This window comes from Lolium perenne, chromosome 1 (genome assembly GCF_019359855.2).
Source record: "Lolium perenne isolate Kyuss_39 chromosome 1, Kyuss_2.0, whole genome shotgun sequence".
NCBI classification, from domain to species: Eukaryota; Viridiplantae; Streptophyta; class Magnoliopsida; order Poales; family Poaceae; genus Lolium; species Lolium perenne.
The window spans coordinates 216,059,921-216,083,212 of NC_067244.2; the positions used below are offsets into that span (position 1 = coordinate 216,059,921).

The 23,292-nt window shown below is 47.4% G+C and overlaps 4 protein-coding genes across 5 annotated transcripts; 3 read left to right on the plus strand and 1 right to left on the minus strand.

Annotated features, from left to right (window-relative positions):
* Nucleotides 1–386: 386 nt before the first annotated feature.
* On the plus strand, nucleotides 387–1,388 carry LOC139834150 (uncharacterized). Its single transcript, XM_071824550.1, has one exon. The coding sequence runs from the start codon at nucleotides 387–389 to the stop codon at nucleotides 1,386–1,388; it is 1,002 nt and encodes a 333-aa protein (XP_071680651.1).
* A 236-nt stretch (nucleotides 1,389–1,624) lies between these two features.
* Nucleotides 1,625–5,670, plus strand: LOC127323986 (protein NRT1/ PTR FAMILY 5.10). Its single transcript, XM_051352095.1, has 3 exons — nucleotides 1,625–1,838; nucleotides 1,953–2,170; nucleotides 4,270–5,670. The coding sequence occupies exons 1-3, from the start codon at nucleotides 1,748–1,750 to the stop codon at nucleotides 5,557–5,559; spliced, it is 1,599 nt and encodes a 532-aa protein (XP_051208055.1). The 5' UTR covers nucleotides 1,625–1,747; the 3' UTR covers nucleotides 5,560–5,670.
* Nucleotides 5,671–7,597: 1,927 nt separating this feature from the next.
* LOC127323977 (protein NRT1/ PTR FAMILY 5.10) lies at nucleotides 7,598–11,991 on the plus strand. The gene is made up of 3 exons (XM_051352090.1): nucleotides 7,598–7,790; nucleotides 7,894–8,111; nucleotides 10,631–11,991. The coding sequence occupies exons 1-3, from the start codon at nucleotides 7,700–7,702 to the stop codon at nucleotides 11,900–11,902; spliced, it is 1,581 nt and encodes a 526-aa protein (XP_051208050.1). The 5' UTR covers nucleotides 7,598–7,699; the 3' UTR covers nucleotides 11,903–11,991.
* Nucleotides 11,992–15,848: 3,857 nt separating this feature from the next.
* Nucleotides 15,849–18,492, minus strand: LOC127323996 (amidophosphoribosyltransferase, chloroplastic-like). Of its 2 annotated transcripts, none has more exons than XM_051352112.2 (2): nucleotides 16,724–18,492; nucleotides 15,849–16,296 (listed from the first exon to the last, which is right to left on the minus strand). In XM_051352112.2, the coding sequence occupies exon 1, from the start codon at nucleotides 18,364–18,366 to the stop codon at nucleotides 16,735–16,737; it is 1,632 nt and encodes a 543-aa protein (XP_051208072.1). In that variant the 5' UTR covers nucleotides 18,367–18,492; the 3' UTR covers nucleotides 15,849–16,296; nucleotides 16,724–16,734. The 2 variants fall into 2 exon arrangements, with proteins under 2 accessions (XP_051208072.1, XP_051208067.1); XM_051352107.2 differs by having other exon boundaries at nucleotides 15,849–16,330; nucleotides 16,724–18,491.
* Nucleotides 18,493–23,292: the final 4,800 nt, after the last annotated feature.

A 23,292-nucleotide genomic window follows, 5' to 3' on the forward strand; every position in this document is an offset into this window, starting at 1 on the left:
CTTAGAATCTGGCCGGCATATGTGGCTTGGAAAGTCTCCTGATCCTATCCTTGTACCTCCAAATATCTTGATTAATAAAGAAGGATCTTAAGCTCAAAAAAAAAACCAACAACCAAATAAACGTACCATAAAAAGGTACCAAACTTCACTTCCTCTAGATGTTCACTTATATTGGATAATAATTTTCTATATTTCAAATTTATATCAATGCAAGTGTAGCTACAACTTAAAGAAAACAACAACATTTAGGATTTTCTATAATGATTGCGTTATCCAGTTTAACTATTGATCTGCCATATGAAATCTAATGTACAACAAATGTGTGAAACCTAAAGAAAAAAAATGTCGTCTAAATATACAGGTCACTCCGGCCAATCATCCATAACATGAGCCTCCTGCTCAAGTTCATCCATAAGCTCGTCAGCGGCGACGACACGCCCTGGACTCGTTGGGTTCGACGCTGGTACGGTGCCAGCGGCATCACCGACCCGCCGTCGCGGGAGGACACCCCCGCTTGGCGAGCGTTCAAGCAACTCTTCGCAACCTACCGTGGCATCACCAATGTGCGCGTGGGTGATGGCGAGACGACGTCGTTCTGGTTCGATAACTGGCATGCTGCGGGGCCCCTGTTTGCGTGCACTCCGGCGCTGCTCTCCCACTGCACGAACCCTGCCATCACTGTCGCCGACGCCTTCCGTGAACGGCGGCTGCTGCTGCCGCTTCAGCCGCGCCTCACGGTCACCGCGCAAGGGCAGCTGGGCTCGCTCGTGGGCTCGCTGCAGCATGCCGCCCTTTCCAGTGACCCGGACGCTCGTCTCCTCCCGGGTGGCACAGCGTTCTCCACGGCGGCTGCGTACCGCATCATGTGCACCACCGGTGTTGCTCTACCCCTGGCTGACTACAACTGGGAGAATTTTGCTCCCCTGAAAGTCCGCGTCTTCTTCTGGATCGCGCGGCACGGTAACACGAGGACTCGGGCGCTCCTGCACCGGCACGGAGTTCTTCCCTCTCCTCGCTGTCCCTTTTGCGATGCCAACGAAGACTTGCTCCACCTCTTCGCCGGGTGCACGCGGCTTTCTCCTCTTTTTACTCTCGTCGGGGCTCCGACGGCCGGCGCGGCGCGGGACCTGGAGGGGGTTTGCGCGGCGCTTGCCGTCCCGCTCGACGCGCACGCTCCCTTCGTTCGGCACACGCTGGTGCTTCTTATCCTTTGGATTGCGTGGAAAAGCCGAAACCGCAAGGTCTTCGACGACGTCTGGATGCGGGCTCGTCAACTTGCCTTGCTGCTGGCTGAGCACTGTGAGCTGTGGCTGCATCGTCTGCCTCGCTGCTTCTCGCGGCACCCGGTTGACGCCTGGCTTGCACAACTTCGAGCAAGCTCTACGTGACCCCTAGCTTCGCGTGTGTTGTTCTCTCTTGTGTTTGCTTCCTCTAGCTATTGATGTAAAGAACCTGCTGCTGAGTTGAAATAAAAAGTCTACTTCAGGTGGGGTTTTTTGCCCCACCGTTGAGCTGTCAAAAAAAAAACTCCGGCCAATCACAACATTTAGCAGAGTAGAAAAATACTTTACTTTCATCGAGGAAAAAAAAGTTTTCCTAGACCTGAAAGCCCGGGTAACGGGAGAATCACACCCGGGCCGCGTCCAACAACCTCGGCACCGGCCAATCACAACACAATACGGGTCGTGGAATTCAAGTCACCACCAGCTGCTCAGCCACCGGACAGGGGCAGCCCGCAGAGCCAGCCATGGCGTCGGAGTTCGAACCCCTCCTCCCCCGCGCCGGTCACCGACACCACTCCGCCACCGGCGGCTGGAAGTCCGCTCTGTTCATAATCTGTAAGCCAGCCACGATCTCTTGTAGTCTTGTTCCAGTTTGCTCTCCTAGCTTGATTGCTTGCTGGACTCAGTTCGCTAATTACGGGAGCTAAATTCATTTTGTGTGATCACAAGGGGTGGAGGTAGCGGAGCGGTTCGCGTACTACGGCATCTCGTCCAACCTCATCAACTACCTCACCGGCCCGCTCGGGCAGAGCACGGCCGCCGCTGCCGCGGCCGTCAACGCGTGGTCCGGCGCCGCGTCCATGCTGCCGCTGCTCGGCGCCGCCGTCGCCGATTCCTGGCTGGGCCGCTACCGCACCATCGTCGCCTCCTCCGTACTCTACATCACGGTCAGACCTGCTCCTTGGTCGCTATCAATCGGAAACTCTTGTTTTCCTTTTTTATTCTTCTTATGTTCAAACATTTTCTTTCCCGCACACTTTAGTTACAACTAATTGGTATCATACTCTCTCTCTCTCCAAAACTATAATTGTTAATTTGTTATCATACGAGTTTGCTCATAAGAAATGTTTCGCGAGTGGCGCATGGAACTGTGTGGTATATCATTGTTTTGTTTAGTCGCAGACGCAACTAGTTGAGATTTTTTCTTCTTCTTTGACAAAGATGTTTTCATTCTGGTGGAAGCGGAAATACCCACGTACTGCTTTGCACGTCATACCTTCAGATTTAGCTGTAAATTTAAACATATCAGATATTTTGGTCCTTAATTCGCAAAAAAGATATTTTCGTCCTTCATTGCACTGAATTATTCTCACCATGCGCGAGGGAATTCCCTAATTTCCACCTCTTTTATTTATCTTGAAAACACTTCATGATCTCCCCAAGTACCCTCGCCGACTCCCCTAACCCTCCCCCAACCCTCCCGCCGCCGTCGCCGCCGGGGCAAAGACCTCGGGGTGTGGCGGAGGCGGGGGCCTTCCCTCGTGGGGGACGGCGGCCAAGGAGTTTCTCACGCGCGGCGGCGGCCCTCCCGCCTCCCGGGGCGGCGGCGGTCTAACGGGGATGGAGGGGCGACGGCGGCCCTCCCGCCTCCCGCATGGATGGACGGGGACGATGGCCAGAGCCCGTTCTGCAGCCTCCCCGCCTCCCATCGGCGGCACGCCGGTGAGGGGCGATGATCTTGGGCTTCTCCCGCGGTACAAGGTCGCCCGGGGCAGCAGCCTTGGGTTCGATGGTGGAGGCGGCCTTCTTCTTCGCCGGAGGAGGTCGGCTGGTTGCTGGGGTGGAGGATCACGAGATCCCTCTACCCCGGCGATGAAGATCTAGTCGACGACGAGCGAGCGGCGAAGGGGCCACCGGTGAACACCGAGCCTTGACTTCGTTCTTGGCGGATGATGGCGGCGGCTTTTGGCGTCGTTCCACTGTGACGGCATCATCTTTGCTGGCCTCTCCGTTTGCTCTCGCCGAGTTGGGAACTCGCGGCTGTCGGTGAAAACCATGTCAAGATTGGCAGGCGATGGTGGCGTTAAGCGTCGCTTCCTTCTTGAAGGCATCGTCGTCGCAGTCCACGGGAACGCACTCGTGCTGCTCCGGGGGAGACCTTAGATCCAGCCAGGATCGGACGATGACGGCGCTTCCTGCGTCGTGTTACCTCTTGGGGCATCGTTTTTGGAGCAACGGCTGGATGGAGGTGGTTTTTTGGTGGAGTGGTGTTCATCTACCACGTTGTCGTCGATGATTCTCAGCGACGTGGAGCTGCGGGGTATCGAAGACGGGCGAGGATTGCTGGACGCGGGCAGGATGGTGGAGTTGTTTGATGTTATGGTGACATCGACGGCAGGTCTGGCACGGTAATACGTTGATCTCGCTTGGAGATGTGTTCGAGATAGATGGCGGTTGCGAACTCTGCGACGTGTGCAATGGCACACCTTCAGAGTTTTGCGTTTTGGATGATGTGTGTTGGTGTACCGTCAGGGAGTATGGCCTTGTTCATGGTCCCCCCTTCATCGTAGGTATAGCGAGTTGTCGCTAGTAAGGAGGCTTCGAGATTGATCTTTGTATCCCCTTGTAAGGCATTGCGAGTATTTTAATAAAGAAAAAAGGTATATGCATCCTTTGGATGCAGAGGCTGGGGCTATGCTCCTTGATCGAAAAAAAAAATCTCCCCAAGTACAGTAATTTCCAGCGGTTTTGGCCAGGCCGATTGAGTCCTTTTTAACGGACGACCATCTTCTCGTGCTATTTGAATTTGAATTTGAACCCTAGATTATTTACTTCAGTTGGACCCTATGTTATGTTTGAATTTTCAAATTTGAAAGCAATGCATTTGAATTGTTGTTTGCATTTTGCAATTTGTGCATTGGAAATATTAAGGTCTGAATTAACATGTGCAAATATAGTTTACATAAAGCCTGAAACATTTGTATTTATACCAACTATCAAGGGTTGTTAGTCTAAATTCTTCTCATCCAAACTGAAAAATCTGCAGGGTCTCGGGATGCTGGCGCTCTCTTCCATGGTCCCATCACCTGAGGAGCAACAATGCAACGTCACTGTTGATGGCCATCGAGCATGTGGGCCTTCCTCCCTCCAGACGGCATTCTTCTACCTCTCGCTCTACCTGGTAGCCATTGCACAAAGCGGCCACAAGCCCTGTGTGCAGGCCTTCGGCGCCGACCAGTTCAACGCGACAGATCCCAGAGAATTATTGTCACGGAACTCCTTTTTCAACTGGTGGTACTTCGGTATCTGTGCGAGCGCGACGGTGACGACGGCGCTCATGAGCTACGTCCAGGACAACGTCAGCTGGGGTGTCGGCTTTGGCGTGCCGTGTGTTTCCATGATGCTGGCGCTCCTCGTCTTCCTGCTTGGCACAAGGACGTACCGGTTCTATGACTCCAGCGACGGTGAGGGCGCCAACCTGTTCTCCCATGCCATCGAGGTCATACGGGCTTGGAGGAAGAGGCCACCAACAGGAGATGCCCTGGTGGAGCACGGTGACTGTCCGGAAAACACTGCCATCGCGGCGGAGGTGAGGAGCATCGCAAGGCTGTTCCCGATATGGGCCGCGTGCCTGGTGTACGGCGTGGTGTTCGCGCAGCCGCCGACGCTGTTCACGAAGCAGGGGGCAACGCTGGACAGAAGGGTTGGCTCGTCGTCCTTTCAGGTGCCCCCCGCGGCGCTGCAGTGCTTCATGACCACCAGCATGATCACATGTGTCGTGTTGTATGACCGCATCCTGGTGCCGGTGGCGCGCAAGGTGTCCGGCATCGCCTCGGGCATATCCATGCTCCAGCGAATCGGCGCCGGCATGGGCCTGGCCGCGGTTGCTTTCGTGGTTGCCGCTCTGGTCGAGATGAGGCGCCTCAGCGTAGCGAGGGATGCCGGCGTGGTCGACCAGCCAGACGCGGTGGTCCCCATGAGCCTGTGGTGGATCGTTCCGCAGTACTTGCTCCTCGGCGCGGCGGACGTGTTCACCATGGTCGGCATGCAGGAGTTCTTCTACGACCAGATGCCCAGCGCGCTCAAGAGCCTCGGGCTTGGGCTCTACCTGAGTGTCATTGGCGTGGGCAGCTTCATCAGCAGCTTCCTCATCTCAGTGATCGACGGCATCACCAAGAGTGGCGGAGGGACAAGCTGGTTCGCTGACAACCTCAACAGAGGTCATCTCGACTACTTCTATCTGCTTATAGCTGCCCTCACCGCGCTAGAACTTCTTGCTTTCATTTATTTCTCATCAGCTTACGTTTACAAGAGAAAGACTGCCAATGTTCATTGATACATCGGTCGACCCATTATGTACAGAAACTGTATATGCTCACAATTCCACAATTCCACAACTTTTACTGTTGTTATAAGATTATACTGAAGCAGAGACATTTGAACACGACATTGCAGTTCTGCAAAGACAATATGGGAACACGAAGATAATCCCCAAGTATCGAAGGATGTCAACTTGGCTGAAGAGGAGACATTCATTTGATTCAAACACCTTCAAGTATTTAATCAAACTATCGATCGAGATCGCAAATGAAACTGTGTTCTAATATATTTATGTCACGAGTACAAATTTATGTCATAACCACATGCTTGAGTTGAGTCCTAGTACCCGAAAAAAAAGTGGTAGTTAATATGTCTAATAATTAACAGTATGTCAACAAAATGAAACCTGTGTTTTAATATATTTGACTTGAGACACAGAGAAAAAGTTGCACGAAGTATTAAATTTGCATTGAGTTGCATTATGCCATACTAGTTGAACTTAAACTTTATTAAGTTTGATCAAATATTTAGACAGAATTTCAACAAAATCCTTATATTAAATCGCCCTAAAATATATTTTAAATTATATGCATTTAATATTATAAATGTTGATGTTTTTTTCTTGTATTGAATTATTCAGACATGACATGTACTCTTTAATGGTGCAGAGCATACACTCTAAATACACTCTGTTTGAACAAATGGAACGGGCACCGAAGCAGATAAGGTCTTTTACATCAGGAATTTTTTAGTACGATATCCTATCTACTTTGCTGATGTAGAATGGGAGCGGTGTTTTGAAACATGGGTACACATGCTTCCTATATTTTGAAATGCATCTTACATATATTTTAAATTTTAAAAAAATTGAAACTAAAAGTTTGCACGTACATCTTCACGTGCTACGTGCTCACAAAGTCGTTTCATAAAAAATCGACTTATCATGTGACGTGTGTAAAAAGACAAAATTCAGTACTAAAAATAATACTTTTTACAAGATAAACTTTCTCTTTTTTATATAGATCACACAAAATATTGGTTTTTCGCGAAACTTGACGAACGCACGTATATTATAGAGATGTACATGTAGAAATTTTTTTCCAAATTTTTCAATATTTCGAAATATGATTATTTGGTAGAGGGAGCATATGCACCCGTGAGCCGAATTGAATTTTCCAGTATTTAAGGAAGAAATAGAGGGTTGTTATATCTTAGCTACTAGGAAGTAAGATACGTCCTTTGCACACAATTATATGCAAAAAAAAAAAATCTAGTCCAATAGTACATATGCATGAACCTAAAATGATTAAATGCAACATCTCCAAGACAATGCATTAGGTACTCCTAAGTTTTAAGATAACATTTAAGGAGTAGTTATCTCTTAAGTTTTAATTACTCCGATAAAAATATGCTAAGAAAATCTCCATTGTTAAAGGCTTACCTGTGAGGGTCTTGCTAACTTGATGTATTGACTATGTTGACCTCTATGCCTACACGGGATCCGTCGGCCAATGAATGCAAGCAATACATGGTGAAATATACAAATCCTGAAATGAGACAGAAACACTTTTTTACATTTCGAAGTTATAAATATATTGCAAAACTTGAAGATGCCGACGATGTAGATGTCATCCCCTCCTAGTAGCATGAGCAAAGAAGTATTTCCGCACTTCCTCCAATTCATATTTCATAATAAGTGTCGAGGCTTTAATTTAAATTTGAACTAAAGTCTAGCACTTATTATGGATCAAGGGTAAATTATTATGTGAAGTTCAAAAAAATACCTTATGATCTACCATATGAACTAATGTATGACAAACATGTAAACTCTAAACATAAAAGCTAATCAAACCTTGTATTCAATCCATCCCAACAAAAGTGTCTCAACTTTGTCAGTTGAGATATTTTTGGTGAAGCAGAAGGAGTAGTTCAAATGTGCGGTTTCTTTGTTTTTTTTTTTTGTAACATTTTTTGATATGGTAGAAAATGGATTTACCTCGTCAGGGAAAAAAACATTCATAAACCTGAAAGCCCATTTAATGCGAGAATCGGCAACCGCCAATCAGTATACGATAGGACGCCTCCTCGTGGAATTGAAGTCACCAGCACCTGCTCAGCCACCGAATATCGGCAGCCCGCACAGCGCACAGCCAGCCATGGCGTCGGAATTCGAAACCCTCCTCCCCCGCGCCGGTCACCGATACCGCCCCGCCACCGGCGGCTGGAAGTCCGCTCTCTTCATTATCTGTAAGCCGGCCACGATCTCGCGTTCCTGCTTGCCCTCTCCTAGCTTAATTGCTTGCTCTCACTCTGTTCGCCAATTCGTTTTGTGCGATCACAAATTCACAAGGGGTGGAGGTGGCGGAGCGGTTTGCCTACTACGGCATCTCCGGCAACCTCATCAGCTACCTCACCGGCCCGCTCGGCCAGAGCACGGCCGCCGCTGCCGCCGGCGTGAACGCCTGGTCGGGCGCCGCCTCGATGCTGCCGCTGCTCGGCGCTGCCGTCGCCGACTCCTGGCTGGGACGCTACCGCACCATCGTCGTCTCCTCCCTGCTCTACATCGCGGTGAGCCTAGCAGCTAGATTTTTTCCTCCCTCCAATCCATTCATTTCACTGTCGACCAGCAGTTTTATTTTTACAGATTCAATCATTTCCTTAGTTTATACTAGTTTTTTTTTTTTGAGCTTACCTTAGTTTATACTAGTAGAGGTTTAAGAAATTTCGCATGGGTGGCACATGGAACCATGTGTAGCAATATTAATCTGATATAGTGCAGACGCAGGTAGCCTTAGAATAATTTCGTTGACTGAATGACATTCAAGTTTTGAACCGCTGAAAACATTGTGGAGATTACACATTGGAACCGTGCCCTCCTGCGTCGCTCCCGTGGGCGACGGGGAGGGAACCCTAACCTCCCCCACCTCCAGCCCCCTCCCTCCTCCCCTCCCCTCTCCTCGTCGCCGCCGGACGGCGTCGCCGGGCAAAGCCTGGGCGCTGGCGGCGGCGGGGCTCTCCTTCCCCCTCGCGCGGAGAAACGGCACGGGTCGTGGCGGCCGTCGAGGGCGGCGTGCTTGGCGAGGCGCGGCGGCGCGGCCGGATCTCCGGCGGCGTGGTGACCTCGTGCTCGGGCGGGCGTGCTCGGGAGGGCGTGCTGCCGGCTGCAGCCGCGGCGGCGGTGGCTTTCCTCGAGCGGCGCGGGCTCGGCCCCATTCTCTGGCGGCGGGGGTCGGCCTAGCAGCAAGGGTGGCGGAGCTGCAGGGTCTGGTTGGGAGGGCGGCGACCTCCGGCGGCGCGGTGCAGCAGTAGGATGACGCAGGTGAGATTTGGGCCCGATCTGGGCCAGGCGGGCAAGATCTGGGCCCGATCTGGGCCTCGCGGGCCCCTGCTGTGTGCGCCGGTCGGCATCTCGCGGTGGCGCCGGGAGTCTGGGAGGTGGCAGTGCCTCTCCTCCGACTGCCGCGCGACCGGAGGCCATACCGGGGCCAGGCGGGCCTTCGGTTGGCAGCCACTGCATGCCGGGTTGGATGCTCTCTGTTCCCTGTCCGGTCACTGCCGCTCTTGCCCTCACTACTGGTCTGGCTGGAGGTTGCTGCCGACGGATGGGATGAGCTTGGATGCCGGGGCGGCGGCCCTGGAAACTGCACGGTCGGCTCTTCGGCGGGCGACGTAGCGGTGGTGGTGGCTTTACTCCTAGGTCATGGGGATGGCGTGGAGTGGGCGGCGGGGTTTCCGGGCGTTGGTGCTGCTTCGGCAGTGGCGGCTCCCAGACCATGTCTCGGAGGCTTTGTTTGGTGTCGGCGGGCTGCCCTTGGTTCCGTTGGTGTGGTGGGAGTTGATTTCGGGCGAAAGCCCAGCGCTTTTGCGCCAACGGTGACGGCGCCTGTGGGTGTCGTGTCCCTCTTGGGGGCACCGTTGTGGTCGCTCCCCCACGCTAGAGCTCCGGGTGAAAACCTTTGACCGTTCTCGGTCTCGACGGCGGCGGCGCCTAGCGTCGTCACCCTCTTGGGGGCGTCGTCGTGGAGTTTGGGTATCTTCGGCTTGCCTTCGTCGTCACCGGCGGGCATGCTCAGATCCTCTTTTGGTGCTCTCCGTCCCGACATAGGGTGGACTCGGCGGCCTCCTATCTTTTACACGTGACATTGTGGTCTTCGTTCTCGGTACTTGTTGGCTACTGGCAGGATCGGCGCTCCACGGCCCGGAGCGGGAGGGCAGGCGGCCCTTCCCAGCAAAAACTTGGTGGTACGAGACGACGATGTCTGGTGGCTTCACAAGGAGGCGGGGTCTCAACTTTAGTCGGTTGTTTCGGTTGTATTGTGGAGGGTGTGGCATCTCCTGTACTTTCATTTTATTTTTGTGGTCTGCTTTGTAAGAGGTTTCCCTCTCTACCTTGTATCGGTTTGGCCGTGTGTGGCTTTATTTATAAAGCGGGGCGAAAGCCTATTTCGAGGAGAAGCAATGGCAACCAAGTATCCCCTCCGTCCCAAAATGTAAGCCGTCTAAGGATCGGTTAAAAATCAAACTTTACTAATTTTCAAATATTTTGAAAAATATATTTACATCTACAATATCGAATGAACATATTAAGAAAATATACTTTATGGTGAATCTATTCATGTTGATTCAGTACTGTAAATATTTATATTTTTGTATATAAATTTAGTCAAACATAAAAAACATTGACTTTTGACTAATCTTTAGGCACCTTACATTTTGGGACGGAGGGAATAGTGCTTTAGCCATTGCTGTGGCATGTGCTCATAAATGAGCAGACCGGTTTTCGAAAATGAAATAATCAGCTTTATTTTTTTAGAAACACTGGTTGTAACGTGGACGTACACATACTCACCTCAACTTTTCTGTTCCCCAACAAAGCTTGTAGGCTACACTTGAGAGTTGAAACTGCAACTGTAAAGGCCTGAAATTTTGGTCAGGATTTTTGAGAAATTGTATTAGCTCGTGCAAAACTCATGTATTTTGCACTTCAATTTGGCATCTGTGCCTAACGCTTTAACATTTAAACCAAGGGTTTCTATTTTTGAACTTCTGATATTGAGATCCAAGCTAACAAAGTGACAAATCTGCAGGGTCTGGGGATGCTGGCGCTCTCATCCATGTTCGCATCACCTGAAGGCCAACAATGCAACGTCTCGGCTAACGGCCAGGGAGAATGCTCTCCTTCCTCGTTCCAGACGGCCTTCTTCTACGTCTCGCTCTACCTGGTGGCCATTGCGCAGAGCGGACACAAGCCCTGCGTGCAGGCCTTCGGCGCAGACCAGTTCGACGCCACAGACCCAGCTGAGTCCTTGTCCCGGGGCTCCTTCTTCAACTGGTGGTACTTCGGGATCTGCGGCAGCGCGACGGTGGCCATCGCCCTCATGAGCTACGTACAGGACAACGTCAGTTGGGCCATCGGCTTCGGGGTGCCCTGCATAATCATGATGCTAGCGCTCATCGTCTTCCTCCTTGGTACCAAAACTTACCGGTTCTACGACTCAGGCGACAGCAATGGTGCCATCGTGCTGTCCCATGTCACCGAGGCCCTCAACGCAGCCAGGAAGAGATCGCCAGAAAGTGGCTCCTTGGCAGAGCATGGCGAGAGAAAGGATAATGATGTGATGGTGGAGGAGGTGAGGAGCATGGCGAGGCTGTTCCCGATATGGGCAACGTGCCTACTCTACGGCGTGGTGTTTGCGCAGCCGCCGACGTTGTTCACGAAGCAGGCAGCGACGCTCGACCGAAGGGTCGGATCATCTGGTTTCCAGATACCGCCCGCGGCGCTGCAGTGCTTCAGTGGCACCAGCATGATCATTTCTGTCGTCTTGTACGACCGCATCCTGGTGCCCGTAGCGCGCAGGGTCTCCGGCGTCCCCTTAGGTATCTCAATGCTCCAGCGGATCGGCACGGGCATGGCTCTGGCCGTGGCCGCACTGGTGATCGCCGCGCTGGTGGAGATGAGGCGGCTCAACACGGCGCTGGAAGCCGGCGTGGTGGATCAGCCCGATGCGACAGTCCCCATGAGCCTGTGGTGGATCATGCCGCAGTATGTGCTCATCGGCGCGGCGGACGTGTTCACCATGGTCGGCATGCAGGAGTTCTTCTACGATCAGATGCCCAGCGCGTTCAAGAGCCTCGGCCTCGCGCTCTACCTGAGCGTCCTCGGCGTCGGCAGCTTCATGAGTAGCTTCCTCATTTGGGCCGTCGACGGCTTGACGAAGAAGGGCGGCGGAACGAGCTGGCTCGCCAACAACCTCAACCAGGGTCATCTCGACTACTTCTATCTGCTTATTGCTGCCCTCACCGCGCTGGAGCTTCTTGCTTTCCTGTACTTCTCAGCGTCGTACGCATACAAAAGATAGACTGCCAATGTTCATTGATACTTTGGTCGACGAATCATGTATAGCAAGTTGTATGCTGCCAATTCCATTATTCATTTTCTGATTCTTCAGGGAACAAATGCTTCGGTTTACTTTCACTATTGCTATGACCTTACACTGAAGCAGAGACACATTTGGACAGAACGTTATTCTTCTTCAGACAAACCAGTCTGATAGCATGGACACATAAAGATATGGATATAGACTTCTTTTTAGGGAAGAAAAGATATAAACTTGACTCAAGAGGATGGTAACATACTAACATGCATATAAACTAGTGAAGCACAGATACATTTCGACACGGTATTGCTATTCTTCAAACAAGAGTCTTAGAACATGGGCACATAACTTATAATCGCATAGTGAAGAAGATAGATTCATGCTCTTGATCATTGGGTTTAACCCACTTTAAAGTGGTACCTGAATATTCCTGGTTAGCAGGCTTTGCAACCTTCAGAAAGGTTTGATGCAAATCTTAGTGTGTGCCACGTGCTTGCTTGGCAAATTAAATGGATATAAGTTGGTGTTTAAGAAAGTGGATTCAGACATTCAACTACCAGTATTGTTTCAATAACTTGGCCATCTTCGCCTGTCCTACAGACATTCAAGCTTGCCCGGGTTTTTTTTCCAGTAACACTCTATCGGTGTCAACCATAGCAGCAACTTAACTTTTACATCAATAGCTCATTGATAGAATTCATGACCAAATGATGTTGCAGCCTTAGATACAGGCACACAGAATTCGCAAACCTAACCAGATTTCAACATGGAACTGGCTCCCTGATGATCTAAACTATTTGGCAAGCCCAGCTAAAACTGAACCTGGCATAGCAGAATAACGTTACAACTGATGCAGAGGAGCTGTGGAGATGTGTCCAAATGTACTATTGCTACACTGAAGCAGAGACGCATTTGGACGTGAACATTGTTCTTCTTCAGACAAACCAGTCTGAGAGCATGGACACATAAAGATGTTACCCCGAGAAAGAATATAAACTTTATTTTAGCGAAGAATATAAACTTGACTCGAGAGGATGGTAACATGCATATAAACTAGTGAAGCACAGATACATTTGGACTCGGTATTGCTCTTCTTCAAACAAGCCAGTCTGAGAACATGGGCACATAACTTGCAAAGTAGTAGTGAAGAAGATAGATTTGTGCTCTTGATCATTAGGTTTTCACCAACTTCCCACTTCAAAGTGTTACCTGAATATTCCTAGTTAGCAGCCTTGGCAAACTTCTGAAAGATTTGATGCAAAACTTAGAAAGCGTTCCACGTGCTTGCTTGGTAAATTAAATGGACTTAATTTGACGTTTCACAAAGTGGATTTAGACATTCAACTAACAGTTTGTTTCAATGATGCCAAACTTGGCCATCTTGGCCAGTCCTACAGACTAGAGTTTCCGCTTTCACAGGTTTTTGTCAGGAGCACTCAGCAAGCTCAATCGGTGTCAACAATTGCAGAAACTTAACTTACATCAATAGCTCAGAGAAAGAATTCAAGCTTGGCCAATCCTACAGAGGTTCAATCCCTGAGCTATTGATGAATTCATGACCAAATGATGTTGCTGCCTTAGATACAGGCACACAGAATTTGCAAACCTAACCAAATTTCCACATGGAACTGGCTCCCTGATGATCTAAATATTTCTCAAGCCCAACTAAAAAAGATGTGAAGAAGTGAGGAGAAACAAGTTTTGAAAAAAAAGACGAGAATTCTGAAATTTAATGAAAATATGAGACGAAATTAATGAAAACCCTACAAATGACAAAATAAAATTACATAAACAAATAAAAAATAACTTTTAGGAAAAATAGGAAATACTTTGTATTTACACACAGAAAAAATAAGAGAATGACAGGAGGGAGAATGCAAGAATGAGACAAGTTCAGAGAATCAAAACTGAAGAAAAAGAACAAAAATTAGAAATTAAGTTCTGATTTGGAGACCTGAAGAAGTAGAAAGCAAAGCGCGAAACTGAAAATTAATGATATTCTGACAAAAAGAGTGAAGATTAAATAAAAGAGCTTCTGAAGAATGGAAGATTTAAGATGAGAAACAAAGAATGACAAAACGAAAATCGAAACTGGAGAAAGAGACTAACAAATAAAGATTTAGGACTGACATAAGAGATAAGGGAGACTATAGAAAGAAGAAACAGAGAGTGAAGAAAGAATGATACTAAAGGAAGAAAATGAGATCAGATACATTGAGATAGTACACCAAGAAGAAAGAAAAAAGAAAAAAAGAAATGACCAACTGACAAAGGAGAAAATGAAGACTAAAGAAAGAAAAAAATGGAAGTGAAGAGAATGTAGAGAATACTGAACCGGGGAATGACAAAAAAAAATGAACAACTAAAAACATAAACTGAAGAAAAGAGGAAAAAATACTGAAACAAAATTGATGACTGAAGGAACACTAAGCTGAAGAAAAAAAAATGAAGAAACCAATACTGAAGAAAGATGCTAAAGTGAATGCCAAAGTAAAAATACAGAAACAAATAAATGAACAAACAGAAGCCGTAGGACAGATGAAAGACGTAGAAAAGACTAAGGCCGAGACTAGCCTAAGACTGAAGACAAGAAGCACAAAGAAATTAAAAAGACCAAGAAATAAGAAACTAAATGAATATGGCTTAGGTGTTATGAACAATGGACAGACAAAGGTAGATAAAAAGAGATACCCCCAATGAGAATTATGATAAAAGAGATAGAAACTAGGACAACATTATTGACCGACATTCAGACAAAGCTAAGAGACTCTCTTCAGTTTCACTTTCCTACCACACGGTCATTGCTTTAAAAACCGCATGAGACACCTTAGCAAAAAATTGGCTCCAGAGGGGTGAGTGATCAGTACATGAGCCCTCTCCATGTTCGACTAGTATGTTACTATAAATTGTATATAACAGAATGTTGTGTGCTAAATCTGATTAAAAGTGCCATTGTATTGTTGTTCAAAAAGAAATCCAGAGAGAGGAGCATCCGAGCATGGGGGCGAAGGCACAACAACGATGAGAAGAAAAGTAATTCTCATGTTCTAGCCATGGGTAAAGTCCACTAGTAGTATGTTTTTGCATATGCTCAAGCGCTCAACTACAATTTTTTTGTCATTTCCTTATAGCAAGGATAAAATGGATGGTACAAAAGATGAGTTACTGTATAAAAAGGGAAAATTGAAATAATGACCACTGTCCACTGCATAGTCCAGCTCAAAAGATGAATGTTACTTAGATTTGATTCAACACCTAAACTCAGAACCAGAAGATACTAACTAAGAGAAATAAATGAAGGCGCATCTACAACAGTTAATCTTTTTTCCAGGGATACACAAACCTTTTTTTTCTGCTATACATTAACTGACATAGGGCCCAACTAAATAAGTTCAAATGAATTCATTAAGGAAGTGACACATTTGACAACCCATCTCTGAGTTCTCATTTTCATGAAAACTGATCATAAACAACTACCTTCAACAAAACTCCTTTGGAGCAACCTTCTTCCTAAATAATACACCAATCTGCTGTAGGGTCTTCTTTCTCACGTGAGTGGCACAAATAGGTTGAATAGTTTGTCAATAAAAATCATCTTAGATCTAAATAAAAAGGTTTTCATTCATATCTCTTAATCCAACTAAGAAGAGAACAATGAAAATAAGAACCTCATCATACAAGACTGGATATTCTGGGTGATGGCAACTGAACTCAGAAACAACAACACGTGTAATACATGAAATGTATAAAACAAACTGAAGCAACTCCTCAGATACGAAAGCACGTCAAGTATTAGAAACCTCTCATCCATCTGAATCAACACTCACTAAGTCATGACAAGAAAAGCATGGCAAGTTTGTTCAGTAATCAATACAAACATCAGAAATCATGACAAGGATGGGGTTTCATGGAGCAGCACAGCACAATCAGTACTGGTCACGAGGTCTACCACAGCACCTCACAACGAATTCTCCCCTCCCCAGATACATGAAGCGAATTAGAAAACAGCTAGCTGCGAATTAGCAAAACTGTACTTTTACTATTGCTATGACCTTACAATGAAGCAGAGACACATTTGGACACGAACGTTGTTCTTCTTCAGGCAAACCAGTCTGAGAGCATGGATACATAAAGATATCACCCCAAGAAAGGAAATAAACTTTTTTTTAGTGAAGAAAGGATATAGACTTGACTCAAGAGGATGAGTAACATGCATATAAACTAGTGAAGCACAGATACATTTGGATACGGTATTGCTCTTCTTCAAACAAGCCAGTCTGAGAACATGGGCACATAACTTGCAAAGTAGTGAAGAAGATAGATTTGTGCTCTTGATCATTGGGTTTTAGCACCAACTCCCCACTTTAAAGTGTTACCTGAATATTCCTGGTTAGCAGCCTTCGCAAACCTCTGAAAGGTATGATGCAAATCTTAGAAAGTGTTCCACGTGCTTGCTTGGTTAACCAAATGGACTTAATTTGGTGTTTCACAAAGTGGATTCAGACATTCAACTAACAGTTTGTTTCAATGATGGCAAACTTGGCCAGTCCTACAGACAGAGTTCAAGCTTTCCCGGGTTTTTGTCAGTAGCACTAAGCAAGCTCTATCGGTGTCAACAATTGCAGCAACTTAACTTACATCGATAGCTGAGGGACAGAATTCATGACCAAATGATGTTGCAGCCTTAGGAACAGCCACACCCCTGATGATCTAAAATATTTCTCAAGCCCAGCTAAAACTGAACCTGATATAGCAGAATAACGTTACAACTGATGCAGAGGAGCTGTGCAGAGGAGTGCTCACCTGCTCGCCAGTCAATCTTCCTCATCGAATTCGACGGCCGGCTCGGGCAGTGTCGGCAGCACGGGGTAGTTGCGGGAGAAGCAGGCGTCGCAGTAGTCCCCTGCCTCCTCGCCGTAGATGCTGTGCAGCTTGTCGAGCGAGAGGAAGGCGAGGGAGTCGCTGCCGATGAGCTGGCGCACGCCCTCCAGATCCATCTGGTTGGAGATGAGCTCCCCGTCGCTGGGCGTGTCGATGCCGTAGAGGCAGGAGCCCACGACGGGCGGGCTGGCGATGCGCATGTGCACCTCGCGCGCGCCGGCGTCGCGCAGCAGCCGCACGATCTTGCTGGACGTGGTGCCGCGCACCAGGGAGTCGTCCACCACCACGACGCTCTTGCCTCGGATCACGCCGTGCACAGGGGCCAGCTTGAGCTTCACGGCCAGGTCCCGGACCGCCTGCGTGGGCTGGATGAAGCTGCGGCCGCTGTAGTGCCACCGGATCAGGCCCTGCTGGAACTCCAGCCCGGACTCACGCGAGAACCCGAGCGCGGCGTAGAAGCCGGAGTCGGGCACCGGGATGACCACGTCTGCGCCGAGCGCGGGGGACTCCTCGGCGAGGGCGCGGCCGAAGGCGGTGCGGCGCTCGTGGACGTCGTGCGAGAAGACGACCGAGTTGGGTAGCGAGAAGTAGATGTGCTCGAAGACGCAGGCGCGGCGGGGCACGCGCGCGACGAGGCAGGCCGAGGAGACGGACATGTCGCGGCGGTCGACCATGACCACCTCCCCGGGCTCCACCTCGCGCTCGTAGGCGGCGTCGATGAGGTCGAGCGCGCAGGTCTCGGACGCGAAGACGACGGCGCCGTCGCGGCCGCGGCGGCCGAGGACCAGCGGGCGGAAGCCGTGCGGGTCGCGCACGGCGAACATCTTGTCGGCGGTGAGGAAGAGCAGCGAGTAGGCGCCCGCGAGGCGCTCGCAGGCGTCGCAGATGCGCGCGAGCAGCGGGCGCGCGAGCGAGGTGGAGAGGAGGTGGAGGACCACCTCCGTGTCGGAGGTGGTGTTGAAGATGGAGCCCCGCGCCTCCAGCTTGCTCCGCAGCGCCTGGTAGTTGACGAGGTTCCCGTTGTGCGCCACGGCCACCTGCCCGAACCTGTACCCGGCCAGGAACGGCTGCACGTTGCGGAGGGAGGCGACGGCGCCGGCCGTGGAGTAGCGGACGTGCCCGATTGCGGCGGGCCCGGCGAGGGAGGCGAGCCTGGATGGGTCGCTGAAGACGTCGGCGACGAGGCCCAGCCCGGTTACCGAGTTGAGCTTACCGTCTGCGCCGACGGAGACGATCCCGGCCCCCTCCTCCCCGCGGTGCTGCAGCTTCTGCAGGCCCAGGTAGCAGAGCGAGGCCGCGTCCGGGTCGCCCACGACCCCCACCAGGCCGCACTCCTCGCGGGGGTGGTCGTCGGATTCGTCATCCGCGTTGTATGAGAACGGGGTGATGCGGTCGGGAAAGAGCGCCCCGGCCGGCGAAAGGCGGCGGCGGCGCAGAGCGAGATGGGACGGATTGGGGGAGTACCTAAGTCGCTGTTGCAGCTGATGGCGCCTGGAGCCGGTTGCGTGGTGGTGGTGGTAGAGCAGGCGCGAGGTTGAGGGGGCGGCGGCGGCGACCATTCCCATCGGTGATGGGCCTGAGGGGGAAAGGGGAATAGCGGAGGCGGAGGCGGAGGCGGAGGCGGCGGCGGCGGCGGCGGCGAGGGTTGGGGCGCGATGCCCCTCCGAGTTTGGGTCAAGGGGCGGGATTTAAAAGAGGTTTTTGGTTGGTCGGCTGGTGTGCGCCGTAGGATGCGATGTACTGGGATGCCGTTGGACCAGTGATGTAACCGCGGGTCAAGATAGCACCGTATGGTCTATTATCTTTTTTTCTTTAATTCTTTTACGAAAAGGACACTACAGAAACATCGAACAATATAAAGCGCGGCATTAAATAAATTAAAAATAAATTATTAAGATGATCTCCATCCTCAAATTTCAGCCCCTGTCAACGGCACACCATCGTTGTCGCTCCTCTCTAAACCGGCCTGGCGTTATTAGTTGTGGACGCAAAGTCACCAAACGGGTCAACAAGATCACATTCATCCCGGAGATGAAGAAAAAATAACCATCGATAAAACTCATTAACGATTCGGAGATTCCGATGGCTAGAAGAAAGCCTCTAGAACTATACCACTCCCACAAGGTTCTTGACGTCGCCGCTGAAATAGGGTTGAAGCTAGAGAGACTTTATTAGACAACCTTAACCCTAGAACCAGCACCCCGCCTTCATGGCCCGAAGACCATAAAAGCGAGGCAGATCAGCGGCGACGCCGAAGGGAGGTGTTTCGTGGTACCCTTAAAATGAATAATTGCTCTTCATTTTCGTTCATCCTAAGAGCATCTTTGACAAATTAATGTATATTAGAGCTTATATAATAGGTGATGCAAACTTATGCATCATCAATATGAGTGTTTTATATCATCTGCGTACTTGTTGGGTTTTCAGATGATGTATGTTACGACGCGGGCTGCTGATGTAATAACATAGGTCACCACACAAATAATGGGACTATAGAGGAAAATCTAATAAAATAGGGTGGATCAAACCTTTAGCGGGCCAGGCTTTTGTAATTTGCTCCGAAATTAAGTGGGCCATGTCATTGTTTTGCCCCTACATATGTCCGTCACTACCCCACACATATCTCAACATATCAAATTTTAACCTTGCAAAATCACCACAAACATATCGACAATAAATAAATTTTTAACTTTGCAAAATCATCACACAAATATGAAATTATACTTTAAAAAAATGTACCTCGCAAGGTATTATTTGAAACTGCAATCATATGATTTGTAGAATAAACTAGGTTACTACAAAATCGATTGAAAGCTACAACCATGCACGCAAGGCTACTACAAAATTGCTCTGTCAAAATCGATTGGAATGCCACGCACACAAAGCTACAACTTACTGGATGTGGTCGAAATCAATTGGAATCGATTTAGTTCGGTTGGATGAGAAAAATAAGGAACCAACATGAGAAAAGAAAAAGAAAAAAGGTCTCCCATATGCCTCTACCCCGACTGTCGCTCAAGTCCCCGTAGCTATTAATCAAGATTTAATTCCCTAACTTTGGTTCACATTTTTGCATTGGTTTAATTTTGCGGGACGGATTGCGGGCACCGCTTGCTACCCTACCCGTAACCCAACCCCACTCTACGATATCAAAAGCAAAAAGAGAGAGAGATATAGAGATATAGAGATAGAGAGAGGGGAGAGAGAGAGAGAGATATTTCAGGACCAATAGCGGCATCCCACCTGCAGTTCAGATAGGTACTCGTCTGAACAGTTCTTTACAACGGTATAGTACACAGATTAGGCAGTGCCATTCTGAACTATTTTCTTCATGTATACGTTTACTTAACCCCATGAGCGATATTATGTTGAACTAAGGGGGGTAAAACTTTAAGGGGCCATACATCTTATTTACCAACTAGCATCCATACAGGAATTGCCATCTCATCATTCCTGCCACATTATCATGCCTACATAAGCTTGGTTGAGCTCACAAGACATACTTCGGTGAAACGGGTACACATAATTCCTTCGTAGGCTCTATCTTTGGGGATTTGTGTGAGCAAAACCAAGAAAGTTTGATCCCCAATTGATAAATACAACCATGTCTCTGAAATGATCTTTCTGTATCAAGACCCAAGCACCATCTTGCTTGATCAGGTATTTAGGTCAAAGGCAATGAATTCATATGTATCCATTTCTATGTAACATATACACACCACACTTGCACATGTTGGGCACTTCATGAGACAGAGCCTTTTCTAGGGTTTTCTTGGTGGAAGATCTATAACCAAATCAAGCCGAGCCATGGTAACGGAAAATGTGAGGAATTCCGCTCGAGAAGCCTTTACTGATCATCAAGTAAGTAGACTGCACCATTTAGAAAGACGATATTGGTGGCCATGTTTATCCAAAAGTTGAAGAATTAAACAAACATGTTGGGCACTTCATGAGCCAGAACCTTTTCTAGGGTTTCCTTGGTGGAAGATCTATAATCAAATCAAGCTGAGCCAAAAGTTGAAGAATTAAACAAGGAACCAAGCTCCCGGAACTATTTCTCATGATAGCAGTAATGATCTATCTGTTACAACTGCAATCTTAGAATCCTCAACAGTCCCCAAAACGACTTCTTTGGCATCAGTCCCAACTAGAAGTGTATACCTATGAGCAATGAAGTGTATACCTATGAGCAAACACTTGGTAGCTCTAGATGACCATTAGTTGACACAAATAGCGGTGTCGTCTCTGAGCAACTGCCAATGAGTCGGCTACCAGAAGGAACGCCAAGGAATGTTGAGGGGGTATGATACCCAACTATGTATCCACTTTCCATCCTACGATCTATTGTCATCGATCGTTTTGTCTTTGCATGCTTGATACTTTATCTTGGCAAGAGTTGTTCCGATGAAGTTTAATTGGAAGTTTTTTGCATCTGTTCACGCCCGGTCCAAATAAATTTTGGACTAGGAGGCAAATTTAATAAATACAATTCACACTAAACTTTTATACTCTTCCATAATTTATTTTATTATAGTATATAGTCATAATAATCATACCTACGTCGTAAAATAGGTAGCATACTTAATCTAATATAAACACTTACTAATATGTACATTAATTATTCCTCTTGCCTTTCGATTTACACAACTAATATGTACATTTGTTATACTACAGTCATATTACCTTCGTCATTACATAGATGTAGTATAATCAAATTCTATCGTTCTTTGTATTGCAATGTACATTAACTATTCTTCTTGCCTTGGGCTAAAAATATTTATTTTGTATGAAATCTTTCTTACTATGCAATGTACAAACATTGAAAAAATCAAATTGTACGCATCCTTGTTTTTTTGCATCTGCCTTAATGTTTATATAAACATCTTTAATATTTTGGTACCTATATTTAGTGGATATGTCCTAACAAATATCTACTTAACAGGGATATTTCTAGTGTAAGATTATGCAAGAAAAATTATAAAAACTTTTGGATTATAAATTGAACCGTTTGCTTGACTGTTCACCCATTTTTTTTGGTCCATAGAAAAATTTATTATGGTCTAGCTAAATTGAAAACAAGTCTTCATTTTCCTCCACGGTACAAAAACATGTAGAAAATCAACTTACATTATGCAATTGATTTAGCACAAAATGCCATCTTTCCTAACACTGGAAAATAGAAAAGTAAGATTGCACATGAACTCAACACCCAATTATTGTTTCATAACACTATAAAATAATAACACATGATTTAATAATGCTAGAAGATTTAATTATTTTAGTACTAGTACTGCATTTTTTTAACACTAGTGCCATTTCTTTGTTAATCAACACAACTACCACACTTCCAGAGTTAAGAGAAAAGCAACATTAATATATAGAGAAACATGGAACCACTAAAAAGGACTAAATTCAGTGCAAACAACATTACATCTGAATCATGACAATATATTCAGTTCTGCATAACTATTTTATTTTTCAAATTGTGTTGTGTACTAATGAAATAACAATGTTTGAATTACAATTTTCCGCGGCCGCTTTCGACATGCAAGTCGGAACCGCACCTATAGAACCCTTCCACACAACCCGCTACAACTTAATTGGCACAAACCGTGAGCAATGTATTACAATTTCTACTAATTTAATTGGCACAAACCGCCAGTCTTAGTAAGTTGATTACCTTCACTATGAAGAACAATTTAGATCTGTCACACCTGTCTTCCTTGAAAGACCCCGGAATTGACGCCTAGTCCATCCCAATAATAAGATTAGAACCGCAGTTTGCAAGTTCCCCTTTCGGCCCTTCAAGGTAGGCAATAGCTTCTCCCATTGTTGCAGATTCAAAATTTATAATGATATCACAGGCTGAAAGAAGGACATTCCACTACGGTCTCGCATAACCACTCCACAGGCACATTTTTCTGCTCCTTTAAGAAGCTTGCATCCAAGTTCACATTGTATCCAACAATCAGGTGGGTCTCCCTAGATTTTTACCTCGTCTTGTCTCTCTTGCTGAATATTATCCCCTTCATTTATCTGCTGGCCTATTTTTATTTTTCCCTTGACAACTTTTTTCTCAGAGCCATTGTTTATTTATCTCTTGTACAATATCTATTTATCTCATATTCAATTTTCTAGATTTTTTTTCTCGGAGCCACGCTTTTTGATTTTCTTCTTGACCGGCTGAAATTTGCCATCTTACATGCATCCTGGAAGACCCATGTACTTCTCCTTGAAACCTACATTTTATAAGTCCAGTGGAAGCCACGAGCTGGCCTTGTGTCTCTATACACTTATTTTCCAACAGCATGGAGCATTTTTCAGGGCTAAGAAGTTTGCCATGTAGCATGTTCATATTTATTCAAAACACTTTTGACCATGTTTGCTTGGTCTACACTAGCCTAGGAGGAAAGAAGGCTGTCATCCCCGAATAAAAGGTGTGATATGCCCGGGCTGCGCCTACACACCTTCGGCTCTTTAATTTGTCTAGC